Source organism: Populus euphratica, unplaced genomic scaffold (assembly GCF_000495115.2).
Source record: "Populus euphratica unplaced genomic scaffold, PopEup_1.0 scaffold1.1, whole genome shotgun sequence".
Lineage (NCBI taxonomy): Eukaryota > Viridiplantae > Streptophyta > Magnoliopsida > Malpighiales > Salicaceae > Populus > Populus euphratica.
Window position 1 is genome coordinate 6,510,880 of NW_011499845.1, and position 15,082 is coordinate 6,525,961.

General features: G+C 33.9%; 3 protein-coding genes across 3 annotated transcripts; all 3 read left to right on the plus strand.

Moving 5' to 3' along the window:
- Positions 1–1,518: 1,518 nt before the first annotated feature.
- On the plus strand, positions 1,519–3,176 carry LOC105125220 (protein PLANT CADMIUM RESISTANCE 2-like). Its single transcript, XM_011025579.1, has 4 exons — positions 1,519–1,856; positions 2,297–2,368; positions 2,508–2,720; positions 2,832–3,176. Exons 1-4 carry the CDS (start codon positions 1,652–1,654, stop codon positions 2,915–2,917), a joined length of 576 nt encoding a protein of 191 aa, XP_011023881.1. The 5' UTR covers positions 1,519–1,651; the 3' UTR covers positions 2,918–3,176.
- Positions 3,177–6,887: 3,711 nt separating this feature from the next.
- Positions 6,888–8,403, plus strand: LOC105125223 (protein PLANT CADMIUM RESISTANCE 2-like). Its single transcript, XM_011025590.1, has 4 exons — positions 6,888–7,219; positions 7,376–7,447; positions 7,648–7,860; positions 7,966–8,403. Exons 1-4 carry the CDS (start codon positions 7,009–7,011, stop codon positions 8,049–8,051), a joined length of 582 nt encoding a protein of 193 aa, XP_011023892.1. The 5' UTR covers positions 6,888–7,008; the 3' UTR covers positions 8,052–8,403.
- A 2,367-nt stretch (positions 8,404–10,770) lies between these two features.
- LOC105125259 (dynein light chain, cytoplasmic-like) lies at positions 10,771–15,053 on the plus strand. Its single transcript, XM_011025623.1, has 2 exons — positions 10,771–11,679; positions 14,756–15,053. The coding sequence occupies exons 1-2, from the start codon at positions 11,449–11,451 to the stop codon at positions 14,909–14,911; spliced, it is 387 nt and encodes a 128-aa protein (XP_011023925.1). The 5' UTR covers positions 10,771–11,448; the 3' UTR covers positions 14,912–15,053.
- Positions 15,054–15,082: the final 29 nt, after the last annotated feature.

Genomic DNA, 15,082 nt, shown 5'->3' on the forward strand with positions numbered 1-15,082 from the left:
ACGGGCAAGTATAGAAGGATTTTACTAAGTAATGTGGGAATACAACTTCTCTCTAATAATAAGAGAACAACAAAAATCTCTTTATTATGAGGAGAAAACACTTCACTTACTATCTCACAAATACCTCATAATTTTGTGGGATTACTCTCTTCTCACCCTCTCTTCTTTCTCTCTTGTGGTGTGTATAATGCTTGGATGCATTGCCTATTTATAGGCAAGCATCCATGCAAAAGACAAGGGGAAGGTAGGTGATATCAAATTTGTGCCTAACATTGTTGACAAATTGGTGTCTAACATTGTTGACAAAATATTGTTGATTTTATCAAACAATATTAGGGTGATTTCACATGTTACTTATTTTAATATTGGGACAAAACATTGTTGACTTTGTCAATAATATTAAGGTGATTTCACATGGTACTTATTTTAATATTAGCCATCAAAATGTTCGTTTGTTTGTCCAAGTGAACGGAATCAATATGTGCCGTGGACGTCCTCAATTTCATCTGCCCCGACAAAAAAAAAAATGATTGCCGACAATAACAAGTTTCAAGTTTATATCACTTTCACTTCACATATGCAGTGCTTGTCCACAAAGTCAGTGTAAGGTCAGCTGCCAAGAGCGACTTCCCTGAGCATTCCCTAAAAAACATATGCTCTCTCCGTCAATAACTAGGTGAAGCGTTACGTCAACCATAGATGCCTGGTGTACAAGATGCGTGTTAATTTTGGAGGCAATTATGACCACACCCTCGGTTTTCCGGGAAATAGTATTCTGATGAAAATTTATAATTTTATTCACTGGAACAGATTATCATAATATATAGTTTCATAAACTAAAGAAAAAATGATCTTTCAATACCATTTAATTGTGGAACGTTTAAAAATTTGAACACTTCTATATATTTTGGTTTTTTTATGATGGTTCGCGGTATAATTTCTTAAAATCTTATGAGAAATATGGGAAAACGAGATCAGATAATAGTTTTTAGGGTTAATTACATAAAAACTCATGAATTATAGTTTATTATCAAAGTGGCCCTTGTAGTTAATCTTTTCATGTCTAATCAATTATATTTAGAACGCCAGGTGTTATTTTATTAAGTTTACATTCTTACAACGTCACCGGCATTGCAAACACATTAGTTTATTGTTTATGAAACTCCAAGGACATAGCCGGGAAACTCCATGGATGCTAACATTTCAACTCGTATTTAATTATTGCAGATCAGACAGGGCACCAGCTTAGACCTCGTTTTGAGTTACCGGTGGAAAGTCCACGCGTGTTACTATCTCAAGTGTTTAATATCATCCTCTACGCTCAAATCTCAAAGTCAAGTTGCCTTCATGCCAACCCCGCTTGACCGGCTCTCTCTGCGTTAAAATACAAGTAAAAAAAAATGGCGACGAATTGACGCTGTCATGGCGGCTGATCACGACTTGAAAAATTCGAGTGCCTAAACCTCCTCTTATCTTCACTCGTATTATGGTTCATATATATATATATGCCCATTCCTCAGCTAACTAATAGTGCACAAATTCAGCAAAAACACTTCGATTCTACTCCTTTCATCACTTTCTTAGCTAGTCGACGACATTGTTGCTGCTTCAATAAATTCTTTCCACGGTCTACGTACTATTTGTCATCGGCATGTATCCATCAAAGCAAGACGCCGCTTATGAGATGAACCAAAAGCCATCACCTCCCTTGCCACCACCGGTGACCGGCTATCCAGTAGTACCCTTCACAAACCAGCATCACAATGAAATTCATTCTCATCCCATTCAGCATCAACAGCAGCCGCCCAGTCGTTGGTCCTCCGGTCTTTGTGACTGCTTCTCTGACATCCCTAATTGTAAGTTCTTTCAGATGATTTGGATTTCAATTATCAGTAACATTTCATAGCAGATGCTGGATTTCTATTTACATTAGAATCAAATCTTTTTTTTTCCTTTGAGCAGAAGCTAATATATCTTTTAACTTGTTTTTATAAAAATCAAGGAATGTTTTTAAACACTATATTTTAAAACAAGATATTAAAAGTAAGAAAAATAGAAGGTCAAACATATTGGTCTTATAAATTAAAATACACGAGTCAAAAGTTAAAAATTCTAACTTTTGATGAAATCAAGATCTTGATTCAATTTTTTAACAAACAGAATTGAAGTAAAACATGCAATTACACTAAATTTATTTATGATTTCTTATGATTGGAAAAAACAATTTATAAAAATCATAGCAAACGAAACCTTACTAATTAGTTGCTTAACATTTGTTGCTATCAATTGATTGCAGGTTGCATCACATGTTGGTGCCCGTGCATCACTTTTGGACGGGTCGCTGAGATTGTAGACAAAGGAACAACACGTGAGTGCAATACCAGTTCGTTTGTTTGTTCTGGAGATGGCCATTTATGTGCAAATTTCTTAGCACAAACCACACTTATGATGGTGTTGGAAAGTTTAGACTAATTAGATGTGCGGTTGTGATTTTATTTTTGTTGCAGCCTGTGCTGTAAGTGGAGCAATTTATGGCGTACTTTTATGGTTCACTGGTTGTCCTTGCATATACTCGTGTATATATCGCACTAAAATGAGGAAGCAGCTGATGTTAGAGGACAGACCTTGTAATGATTGCTTGGTTCATTTCTGCTGTGATGCCTGTGCTCTGTGTCAGGAGTATAGAGAGCTCAAACATCGTGGATTTGATATGACAATGGGTAAGCTCCTCGGGATCATTCCCTTTCCTCTTCAATGATTAATTGCATCATGCTATATCCCTTCTGGGCTGTGCTTTGTGGATCTATATCAGTTGGTTTTTTCTTTCTTAGGTTGGCAAGAGAATGTGGAGAGACACAATGGTGGAGTGACCGTGTTCGCATCAGCACCGCCCGTTGAACTAGGCATGAAACGCTGAATGAGCCATGCATGCTCTGAATGTTTGTGTGTTATATGTAAGGTAGAAGAGATCAAGATTTCAGTTCAAAAAGAAGAAGAATAAAAGATGCGATCAAGATTGTGCCGCTGGCATCCTTGTATGTTTTGTGCAGCTATATTTCTCTTTTCTTCTGTTCGTTTTTTTTATTTTTTATTTATTGAGATCACAAAAGCAATGTTCCTCAGTCTTGTACGATGATAGTCTGCTTCAATCGAATGTAAGATATCTATCATTTTTTAATCATTTGTGTAATCCTTGATTAAATTTGAACAAAGATCCATCCAATCAATAGTTGACATGCGTCCACCATGAGGATGGAACCCTTGCCATTACGAACTGTGGCGCTAGTGATGGTGTTCCTGTTGGCCGGCATATTTGTTTGTTCTTCTATCTGCGATCGAAACTGAAGAATCCGTCCTCGACGTCTTCTCTCCCCGCATCTCCTTCTCGTCCTCCCTGTTGGAAGATATACATGGCCGCCAACGTGTTGAGCCTAGCTGTCTGGCATTTTGATATTCTGGATAGCTTGCTTTCTGTTGACAGCTAAGGTGCCTTAAAATGATATTAACTTGAAAATTAAAACACGTCGGGTAAATATTGTTGAACAAACATTATTCACTCACCCGTAAAGTGGATATACAGTGTATATTTCAATAATTTATTTTAGCCCTCCATATTTATTTCAAGCAATTTAATTTTAATTAAAGACAAATTATTTTTTATTTCTAAACAGAGATGAAATTAAAAAAAGATAAACCAAAATGAAAAGAATATCAAATATAAAAGACATGGCAAAAAATACATTTAAATCCTCAAATTTAAAAAATAACACAAATTATACAATTTAAATTCTTTTAGATTCCACAAAAATCAATTTTAATATAAAATTTTATTTATATTATTTTTCAATTCTTGATTAGAGAGAATAGAAAAAGAGATTGATATGTTCAACAATCAACAATGAAAAAAAACATCATCCTTTAAGCTATTTCTATCACCAAAATATATTTTTTTATTCCATCGATTTCATAAGATATGAATGGCTTAATTATGTTGTTTAGAACTTTAATATTGCACGAAAGAAAAGATCTAAACTAAAAATGATAAATTTAACCTAGTTTGATTTCACATTTTTTTATTTTTTTTGGATACTTTTAATTGATGAATTGGCCTATAGATATTGCAAGAATATTAATAAAATATTTTTTAATTAAAATAATTTAAAAATTAAAATTTTTAAATAAAAAAAACTATTTTAATTTTCTAGCTGTCATTAAATGGCCAGAATATGATTTCACATACAATACATCATCTACATTTGTTTTTCCTCGTTCGCCCTTTTAAAATACATCTAAAAAATAAAATCAATCTCAGGTGTTTGGACTCGAGGATAAAGACCCACTCGCACACGCTAGGCTTTTCCTTGTAATAGTCGAGGCGGAGTATTAGGTTCACCCTGTTGGTATTGGAGTTGAAGCTGTTGGGTTCAATTAATACATGGATGTTGAATGGGCCGAGATTAAATCTCTTAAAGATCTAGCCTCCATTCAGGACAGTGTAATGTACCAGGATTTTTCTTTTTTATTCATTTTTTTTTTATTTTTTATGATGACAGGGGTTACAGATTAAAATACTTGCTTGGAAGCTAGCAATTTTAATATCGGATTGACACAAACTAGGCTAAAATTTAGTTAATTTTAGTCGATCTTGTTTTATCCCTTCTTATTAATGGCTTCGTATTTAAGTTTTTGGTGCTATTTTCATCTTGTTTTGGGTGTTTTATTTATATTTAAGATGGATAGTGATGAAGGCATTTCACGTATTAAATCAATTATAATTGTAAACTTATAATATTTATTATTATTTTTAATTATAAAATGCTATCAACTATAAAGGTAATGTTCCTGAGTAGCGTAATATAATGATAAAGAATTTAATATTTGTATGGTAAATCTCGAGATTAAATTAGAACATACATTTTTTATAAATATTTAGAATAATTAGGATTTTATTCATTTATTTGGATTCATAAAATGTATTTTTTAAGAAATAAAGTTTTCTCAAATTAAAAAAAAAAACTATAAAGATAATGAATGTAAAGTAAAAAAAAGCTTCGTCGGTCTCCATGTTCGAACATTAAGAGAGTCAAGGTAATTTCTCATTTCAATATTCCAGCAAATTACTAATGCAACCACTGCCTTATTATATTTAATATGATTTTAAATTTAAACTTTAATAAATAAGAATATTTAATAAGTACCTATATAGGAGGATGGACCTCCATAGAGCTCTGGTTTCTACCAAACTGGGCGAGTGATATTTTTTTTACTTTAATTGAACAAGCCTCGATCCAATTAATATAAAAAATAAACAATATGATATTTTTATTCCAATTTTTAATCAAACATGAATAGAAAAATAATGTTATTTTCAAATAGTTTTAAACCTTCAATCTTGAAAATGCATTATCTATAACGCACCACAAGTATAACATAAACAAAGAATCATTAATTGCTATTCTAGCAGAAACTGTAAATAGAAAGTGATTTATATTATTGTCTTTTCAAATAAAGAAGAAGAAGAAGAATATCCTACATTTACGAATTAAGAAAAGAAAGTGATAACAGCAAATACTTTTTATTGCATCGGAGATTATTTTTACTTACAAAATGAGCTATAGAGCTCCACCAAAAAGAATATCTAACTTATCATGTTATAAATTTATTCTTTAAAAACCATTAATTTAAATTTTATAAATCTTAAAGTTATTAAAAACTTATATAATTATTAATTTTAAAATTTATAAAATTAATAAAAACACATAAAATATTTTAAATATCAATATTAGTAAAAAAAACACACCATTTTTTGCCCTTTTCAAGAATCACATACAATTTCGCGCTCGTAAACACTTTTCAATGCTCGTGGCTTTAGAACCTTTTACTCATGTATAGTGTTTTTGGTATATTTGTTATTATCAAGAATATATTTTTTAAAAATATTTTTTATTTTAATATATATTAAAATAATTTTTTTATAATTTTAATATTAATACATCAAAATCAATAAAAAAATATAATTTTACAATATATATATTTTTTTAAAATCACAATGCTGAATTACACTTCGTTTTGTTCCTGAAAGAATTTATAGGAGTGTTTAAGAATATAGTAATAATTAATTTTTAAAGTATTTTTTGTTTTGAAATATATTAAATTAATATGTTTTAAAATATTTTTTATATTATTATATCAAAATAATTTTAAAATACTAAAAAAATAATTTGAAGCAATAAATAAATAAATAATTTTTTTAAAAAAATAACACAATTTACAAAAACAAACAAAGGAATTATTGATAAGCAAGTCTACACTGACTTGTTGAAGAAAATTTCAATCTTTTTTTTAATTGTATTTTTTTATTCATGATATTTATAGAAAATAATTTATTTTTTTAAAATTAGTTTTTATAAAAAATAATTTTTTTTTAATATTTAGTAGTATTATTAAAAATAAGTTTAAAAATAACTTATTAATATTATAATTTATTTTCAAGTTTATTAAAAAATATATGGTAAAAACTCGAGGAGAATTAAATTAAAAAATAATAAAATTTTATAAATTTTTTAAAATAAAATAAATAAAAATTAAAAATTAAATATGATAAATAAAAAATTGGAAGATAATGAAATTAAAAAAAATTCAATTTTACAATTTATTTTAAATAAAATAAATAATAAAAAAGAAAGATCAAATCTAATAAATAAAAAATCAATAAAATATAGAGAAAAAATAAGTATCAAAATATATAATAAAAAAAAAAATTAAGAGCTAAATTTAATATAATTAACTAATAACAGTATATATTTTTCTATTTTTTAAGTAAAAAGTATTTTTTTATTAATCAATACATTAAAGTTTAAAAAATGATTCCATGAAACATACGGGTCTTATTATCATGTGGGTCTTATTATCATGTCAACCCGCCACTGGAGATGGAAACCACATGCTCCAAACTACTTTCTTCTCATTTTGATCTGGGTATATAAAACCATTACTTAATTGCTCATCATGTACTCACAAAACCCATCTTCTTATGAAAAATTCTCCACTTCGCAGCCACCAGCGTTCGGTCAAGATACAACAACAACTGGGATCCCACTCACCTCAACAAGCCACTTCTACAGTACTGATGATTCTAGATCTTCTATTGAACTCCGATCCAAGAACAAGGGCCCTTGGTCAACTGGGTTGTGCGACTGCCATGATGATTGGCGAAACTGTAAGTTAGAAAAGCTGCTGCTCTTAGTGGCGCGTTTTTCACACGCGATTTTATTTGTGAGCGTGGGGTTGGGGTAATTGGTATCTCATTGTCTGAATTAATGGCTGTATTTTTCTCCCTCCCTCCCTCCCTCTTTTTTTTTTTGTGGTTTTACAGGCTGCATAACGTTTTGGTGCCCCTGCGTCACATTTGGCCAAATTGCTGAAATCGTCGACAAGGGATCTTCGTGTAAGTAAATATTTCCTATTACTGCGCTGTTATTAATTTTATGATTTATAGTTTCATTATTAATTAAGAAGTTTAAACAAGCGAATAACTTAATCGAATTCATATAAATAAATAAAAAACTTAACTCTATGTTTTTAGAATATTGTATCTTAATTAAGACCGCTATTTATTGACCAGTATGATGTATGCGTTACATGCAGCTTGTGGTGTAAATGGAGCACTTTACGCATTGATTTCATGTGTTACTTGTTTTCCATGTTGCTACTCATGCTTCTACCGTGCAAAAATGAGGCAGCAGTACTTGTTGAGGGAAACCCCTTGCGGGGACTGTCTGGTTCATTGCTTCTGCGAGTGTTGTTCTCTGTGTCAAGAGTATCGCGAGCTTAAAAGCCGTGGATATGATTTGGCTATGGGTAAATATATATAATCTTGCGCTCGACTATATATACGCATATGCTTTATGGGTTTAATCTGGGTTCTTAATTATATAGCGGGTTTGTTGTTTTGAAATTGCTTAGGATGGCATGGCAACGTGGAGAAAAAGAATCGCAGCTCAGAGATGGCTTCAGTGCCGCCAGTGGTTGAAGGGGGCATGAGCCGATAAGGGTGCCCCGTGCCCCAGATCTGGTTGTGCAAAACAATGCGCTGCGTTATAATCCGTTCACATCGTATGATCCCCTGTAGCTGTTTAATAAACTACTTGACAGTGTTGGAGGCTTGGTGTAGTATAAAAATGATACTCCCGGGTATATGGAATAAAACCCAGTAAGCTGTCCAGTGCCAGGTAGCATATTTGTGATCTTCAGTTGATGCATAGACGAATTTAATTTGCTTGTCTGTATTTTAAGCTGGTCTTGTCCGTTTCATGAAACTATGTGGGCTTTTCTTTGATAATATGGTGACCTGGGGTATTTTTAGATCCTTGCCCTGACCACATTGAAAACATCCTCGAACTTCATCCGTGCTGTGTTAAAACAAAAATAGCAACGCCCACATGCACCTGTAAATCCAGCTTTCATGGCATATGTGCTTCCTTTCCCTGTCAAGAACACCTCTTCCTTTCCCGTTTTTCTTTCAGGTCTTGATATTTATCAAAACGATGGATCTCCCACAAATAGTGTAGAATCCACAAATGATCGAGAATTAAATGGATAATATACTGATACAACGACTGTACCGAAAATTCTCCATGGCTCCTGGGCCATTTCAAAACCAGGATCATAAATTCATCCCTGTTTGTAGTGATACCAAGTCACTTGTGTTATTGAATCATAGATGGGAAGACCCAGAGTAAATTAAAGTGAAGCCCATGCGACAGAAAGGTCGGAGAGTTGATTCCATCGACAGAAAACAAGCATGTACAAATGAAGCAAACACAAAGGTTTTCCATATTAAACGAACCCATATGAACAACTAAATATATCCAACCAGTTCAAAAAATATTAATCTACCCAAGATCAGAGTCACTAAAGTGATCCGAGACATTATGAATTTATCCAAATAGATTAATAAGTTCCTTACACATTAGCATACGTTTATTCATTCATATGTGTGTACACGAATCTATTTGGGAAGCTTTTTCAGGATGCGCGACCATTTTGAAAAATATATTAGATGTGATCTGATCTTACCTGAAATTAACAGACATATCGGGTAAAAACATTAAAAAACCAAATATGGTGGGCTGGGTAGCTAGCGAAACCCGACCCAACCCTTGCCCTTCGTGTACATAATACGATAAGTTTAATACAATGCTTAAAAATCTAAATCCTATCCAAGCTCAACTCCAATATAATAAACTCGTAAGTTTCATATCCCAATTTCCAAGAACTACTTTCTTCGTTCCTTTGTCTTGCCATCTCTGTCCAACAACATTTCTTCTATTTTTTCTTCACCAACCTTTAACACTGGACAATATTTAAGACTAAGATCAAAGAAATCAAAACAAAACAAGTCTACAGAAAAACAAGTTCTTTTTGTTGTTTTGGTTTCATTTTCTTTCTAAATATTTAAATTCGTATCTATCTGTAAAATTGCTATCCAACCAGCTATATTCAACCCACATGTATACTTGATATCTGCAGGTCACGTCGGTTCTACATGTTGAAAAAATTGTGATGTCGGATTAAATATGTATCCTGGTCCAACCCGATCTAGCCCGACCCTTGCACGCCCCTGGCTTGTTCTAGAGAAAAAAATAAATATTTTTACCGAATCACGTGAAGTTGCAACTTATGAGCTAGAAAATCTGGACCCAAGGAGAACCGGTATCCTGTTCGCACAAAACGATGAGGTTCCCGGCTGCCCATTTGTAAGAATTGATTAATGTTTATTAAGAAAAGAACTTCTTGACTGGTAGTTAGACCTGGCGATCCCGCCTCCGCCACGCAGTTTTTCCAGCATGATAGTACAGGGAAGGGGAATCCTATTTGCAAACTATTTAGTCATCTAAACTAACAAAGAGTTTGTTTTTAAAATATTTATTTATTTTATACAGAGATAATATATTTATTATACAATTAAATTATTTAACCTTTAAAAAATAATATTTTTTTGTATATTTGTATTCTCATGTTTATATAAACTTGAAATATTAAAATATTATAAATATCAATGGACTCCATCTATTATAACTTTCATTTAATTTAATATAAAAATATAAATTCGTACTTATAAAAACTTTAAAAAAGAGTTATTTTTTAATGCTGGCCGAAAATCTTTTCCTTAACTAACAAACTACACCAACAAGTCCAGCTTAGATCAGACCCGTCAACTTTGAAAGTTTCGGAGTTTACGAGGACCCACATGTTTCCTTTTTAAATCCCGCAATTGCCGTCTGTTTGTCTATCAAGTGTAAGCCCGGCTCAGAGGTCCCATCTTTAGAAAGGAATGTTAGGGGACTTTTGCTTCAGAGTTTCCATCTCTCTTCCTTATGTTGCAGAAGCTGCCTGGCACCGAGCTTCGAGGGGAGGTAAAGTTTCTGTAGTACTGGACCTATCCAACTACAAAACTAATTATGACTGGGATTGGTGACTAACAGTCAACTTCCTCTGCACCTCATGATAAAAATGAAAAAAGGGGAAACCTTCTGCAATGCCTAATTCCTCATTGCCCTCATGTTGATTTACCATGAGGCAAATTCTACAATGCCTGCATCGAGTTTTATATTTTTTTTTTTTTTTGCCTCAGTGTAAACCATGATAAACTATGCTCTTAGTTTTTAGAACGGCAATCTATGCAAAATGCATTTTAGTCGAAGACATGACAGGAGAATCTCGCAGAGAGCAAAAGGCTGATCAATTCTGGTATAGGAAGCCGTTCATATTATTATTAGCACTTGATGAAGCAATTGAGCTAATCCGAGTATTGATAGCTACAAGCCTATCACACAGCTGGTCAAATGTTGTAAACGGTTGCGCGGTATAAATCCTAAGAGCAAAGCTACTTTTACTCAATACAAGAAATGATCTGGGAAGAATAAGATCAACATTATTTAAACCCTATTAACCTGAAAAGTTGAGCCTACATTTTTTTCACAAGCCACCATCTCCGATCTCTATAGTATCACATATCAATCAGGTCTGGTCTTATGCCACTCCATACAAGAGAGCACAATTTTGTGTGGAGGTGAGCTGCAAACTTTCCGCTAAAAATATATCCCAAGACGATTACAATATACTGGTTTTGTCCCCTCTACGCCTTCCCCAACAACAGCCTGCCCTTGTCGATACTCAAAAACGCACCAAGAAAGCTCCAAAAACGAAAAGAAAGAAAAAGAAACCCCTCGAACAAACAACCTTGCTCTCGTTCCCTCCCTCTCCCTCCATTTATTCTCCTAACATCTTCTCTTTTGCGACTTTTATTTTTTACCCCACCCTGTCAGTCTTTTCTTCAAACACTTAGTACGCTCTTACAGTAACTGCTGATACAAGCAGTTTTATCCTCGTTTTTTTATTAAGTGACGAGCGAACAAACAAAAAATCAAGAATCAAGCGAAGTGGATGGAAGGAGCAGAGCTGGAACTAGAGAGAAGAAGCAAGTTCTTGAGTGGTTTGATAGAGAAAAAGAAGGCCAAAGAACATCATGAGCAGCCCAGCAAACTCAGTGTTCGTGTTCGAGCTGCTGATATGCCCATTGTTTTGCAAGACCGCGCTTTTAGGTGTGCCCGTGACCAGCTTGACTCCATGCCTGGAAAGCTTGACAGCAAACGCCTTGCTCTTGCCCTTAAAAAGGTTAGAAACTAAGCAAGTTCCCTTCTTTTCTGGCTCTCGATCTTTGTTTACTCTTCAAGCTTAGAACCTGTTAATTGTCTTTCATTCTTCTTTGTTGGATAGTAATGGGTGAAATTATGCATGGAGGCAATCCTGTTGACTTTTGAGTATTTAACTCGAACTTCAAACGTGCTTAAGCACGAGGCTAAATCGGCTGGTTGGGATTTTTAATGGGGTGTTTAGTTTAAATTAAGGCGTACTTGGTAAATTTTGAGAACAGGTGGTCCTGTTCGAATGTTTCATTACTGCAAGTGAACATGGTGATGTCCTTTTTATGCTGCTGGGCTCTAATCCTTCTTTTGGGGTCTACTTATACGTGGTTTATCTTGATGATTAAAGTTGAAATCCTTTTTTGTGAAGACGAAAGTGTTTTGCATGTGGTCCAATCTTGCCGTTGCGTTAGATTTTTTCTGCTTCCAATATGAAACAACCAAATCGATTTTGAATCTTGTCAGCAGTATGAGTACAGAAACTGCAAGTACAGGTGGTCCTATTGATCATTTGTGTTGTTAACTTCTAAAGTGAAATTCGTTGGCTTTATTTTTATTCTTGATTGCCAGCTCGGTCTGGACCAAGTGGTTCTTCCGCGTGCTCTGCTTGCTTTCTATTGTAAGAATCAATGTCTTAGATAACGAAAGTGAAATTCTGCAATAGTAGGTATTGAGTTGATATTTATAATACTTAGGTTTGTAATTAGTCTGATTGAGCCATAAATGTAACATGTCTCGTAACTAATCTGAATCAGCAATTTATTTATTATTGATGGTTGAATTATGGTCTTGTTTTAGATTCTCTTTTGGTTGATTGCCACTCTGAATGGCTTCTCGAAATTGCTAAGTGCATTTGCATATGTGCAGAGGGAAGAGCATTACATGTATCTGAATGTGTTTTCCATCGACTTCCCTGCAATGATTTATTTCAGTTGGAGGGCGAATTTAACTTCTTTGTTTCCGTTTTTATTGAGTGTAGAGTTGAGAGAAACTATTTTCTAGACACATGTAACTAAATGTATGAGAAAATTAGAAGCATCTGGGAAGGTTTTCATTTAGGTCGTGTTTAGAATGGTAAATGGTATCCAACCTGTTAACAAGCGCAGGACTTATTACCCTTATGACCCCAGAAAACTTGACAAAATGACCACCTGGATAGCTTGGTGTTTAGACATTCTATATATTGGGTATCTAAATCCTTTAAACTGCTAGTGAGTTCTTAGAATTTGATCATATTGTAACAGCAAAGCTAGCATTCTCACAGCTCCAATGCACCAGAATTGTTGGGTTGAAATTAGGAATGGAAACCCATGATGGATAATCCCAAGTCCATTTCCACTTGAGAATGGAGTTTCGACTCCCTTAAAAACTATCTTGAAGCAGTTTTACATACATGTTAGTTTCTTGAGTTCTACACTGGTCACGGCTTACCAACTCAGCATGATTGAGTTAGAAAGCCAACCAGTCATGTTGCAACACCGAAAAAAAATTATGTATCTGCAAGAGAACAAGGTTTTATTTGTTAGAATTAAAGAAAATGGCATTTTAACTTAAATCTATTGTAACCACTCTTCAAATGTAGTTTTTGTACTCTTGCATGTAACCATTCATTTGGTTGGGTTTTGCAACTCAGCAATGCTGAGTTGTAAAGCTGTGACTAGTGTAGAATCTCTCTAGTTTTTGAATGGGAGAAGCTAACAGAGAAAAAACACACCTTTTATCTCTTTGTAAAGGCTCTCTACATTGTGAATGGCACTTGAATTGTGGAAATCGGGTGTTCTTTCTTCCGTGATTGCATGCTAAGCCTTAAGCACATAAAATAACAGTGGTCTTGGAAATTCCACAAACTCTACAGCTTGTAGTTGAGGTAACCTATATTTGTTAAATTGCTTCATTTGTGGCGGATCTATGGTTATTACTGTCTCACTGCATGAAAAAATAGGAGCAATAGATATGAATGCACTTCCATAGGCAGCAAAATAAACCTGTAAATGTTGAAATGTTAAGAATATGGACTTGTCTGGCCTAAGCACATTGCAACACTCCATAGTGCACTATCAAATAAACAATTAGCTTACTGCTCTTTCAGCTGATGTTGGCATTAGGCAGCCCTTGCTAGCCAAATGTTCTATGGCTCAAATGAGAACTTTGTCAGTTGCGTTTCTTGAGGATACAGTTGTCTATACCTGTTCATTCGTTTCCAGGTTTCTGTGTGTTAAAAGAAGCTTTATGGAAAAAGCATCCAGCGGTGGATTTCTCTGGATTTACTCCGTTCCCAGTCTCTTACATTTTCCTTTTTTCCCCGTCGGAACTTTCTCATGTATGCAACCATTATCTTCATCAAACATTGAAATTACCTACTGTTAGAGTGTTTTAAGAAGAGAACCTTTGTTTGATAGATAAAATGAAAACTAGAAGCGGGAAAATGGGGAGAGAGAAAAAGTTACACAACCTGGAACGTGGGAACACAACAAAAGAGAAATGGGCTGTTTCCATCATCTTTGAAATATAGTGGTATTGTTTCCAGTTTGATGAATAACAAGCTTCTGTGATTCATGGTAGTCCTTTACACATGGAAACGCTATCTCTATCTCTCTTACATCTAGTCAAGCAGTTAATAGACTTGAATATTGTAAGCCAAAACCAATTTTCTTGACTAATTATTGCTAGTGGAACATAACAACAGCATGTGCGAGCATATGTTACTCTGCATCGAGTTTTCTAGAGATACCATGGAAGCTGGGATGGGGGAATGACACTTGTCAAACTTCAACTTGGTAGAGTAAATTGGCCCCATATCCTTGGGGTTGTTCTGTAACCATCTATTATTATTTTGTTGCATGTTTTAAAGAAGACCTATTGAAGCATTAATTGTATTGATGTTTGAGTACTAAAAACAGAGATGGACAAATTTCTGCTTGTCCTCTATCCTCCTGTTGCCTAAGAGATTATGATTATCATCTAAGCAGCAATTTATGGAATTTGTTGTTGGAAGTGCCATTTAACATTAACAATCTAACAGTTCCCAGTTTTTAATGGTTTGGCAGGAATTTGATGCTGCATATGGTCCAGCCTGGCACTGCATTGTTGGCACTAGCTTTGGTTCATATGTTACTCATTCCACAGGAGGCTTCTTGTATTTTTCGATTGACAAGTTTTACATCCTTCTCTTTAGGACTGCTGTCGAACCTTTGGAACGCTGACAGTTTATAAATTTTGAGTTCCTTGCTTTTCTATGTGGTTGTGCCATGCTGTCGCAACTCGACAGCTATCATACGTTTCATTGGCCAGTTTTTATATATAATTAGACTGTAATCCTATAATTTTTAATTTTTTTTTTTTTTTTTTCTTTCAGCTGAAAAACACTCTCTCAT

Coding starts and splice junctions, on each gene's coding strand:
- LOC105125220 (XM_011025579.1), top strand. CDS start 1,652: ATGTATCCATCAAAGCAAGACGCCGCTTATGAGATGAACCAAAAGCCA. Junction 1,857..2,296: donor CTTCTCTGACATCCCTAATT/GTAAGTTCTTTC, acceptor AATTGATTGCAG/GTTGCATCACATGTTGGTGC. Junction 2,721..2,831: donor TGGATTTGATATGACAATGG/GTAAGCTCCTCG, acceptor TTTCTTTCTTAG/GTTGGCAAGAGAATGTGGAG.
- LOC105125223 (XM_011025590.1), top strand. CDS start 7,009: ATGTACTCACAAAACCCATCTTCTTATGAAAAATTCTCCACTTCGCAG. Junction 7,220..7,375: donor CCATGATGATTGGCGAAACT/GTAAGTTAGAAA, acceptor GTGGTTTTACAG/GCTGCATAACGTTTTGGTGC. Junction 7,448..7,647: donor CGTCGACAAGGGATCTTCGT/GTAAGTAAATAT, acceptor CGTTACATGCAG/CTTGTGGTGTAAATGGAGCA.
- LOC105125259 (XM_011025623.1), top strand. CDS start 11,449: ATGGAAGGAGCAGAGCTGGAACTAGAGAGAAGAAGCAAGTTCTTGAGT. Junction 11,680..14,755: donor TTGCTCTTGCCCTTAAAAAG/GTTAGAAACTAA, acceptor ATGGTTTGGCAG/GAATTTGATGCTGCATATGG.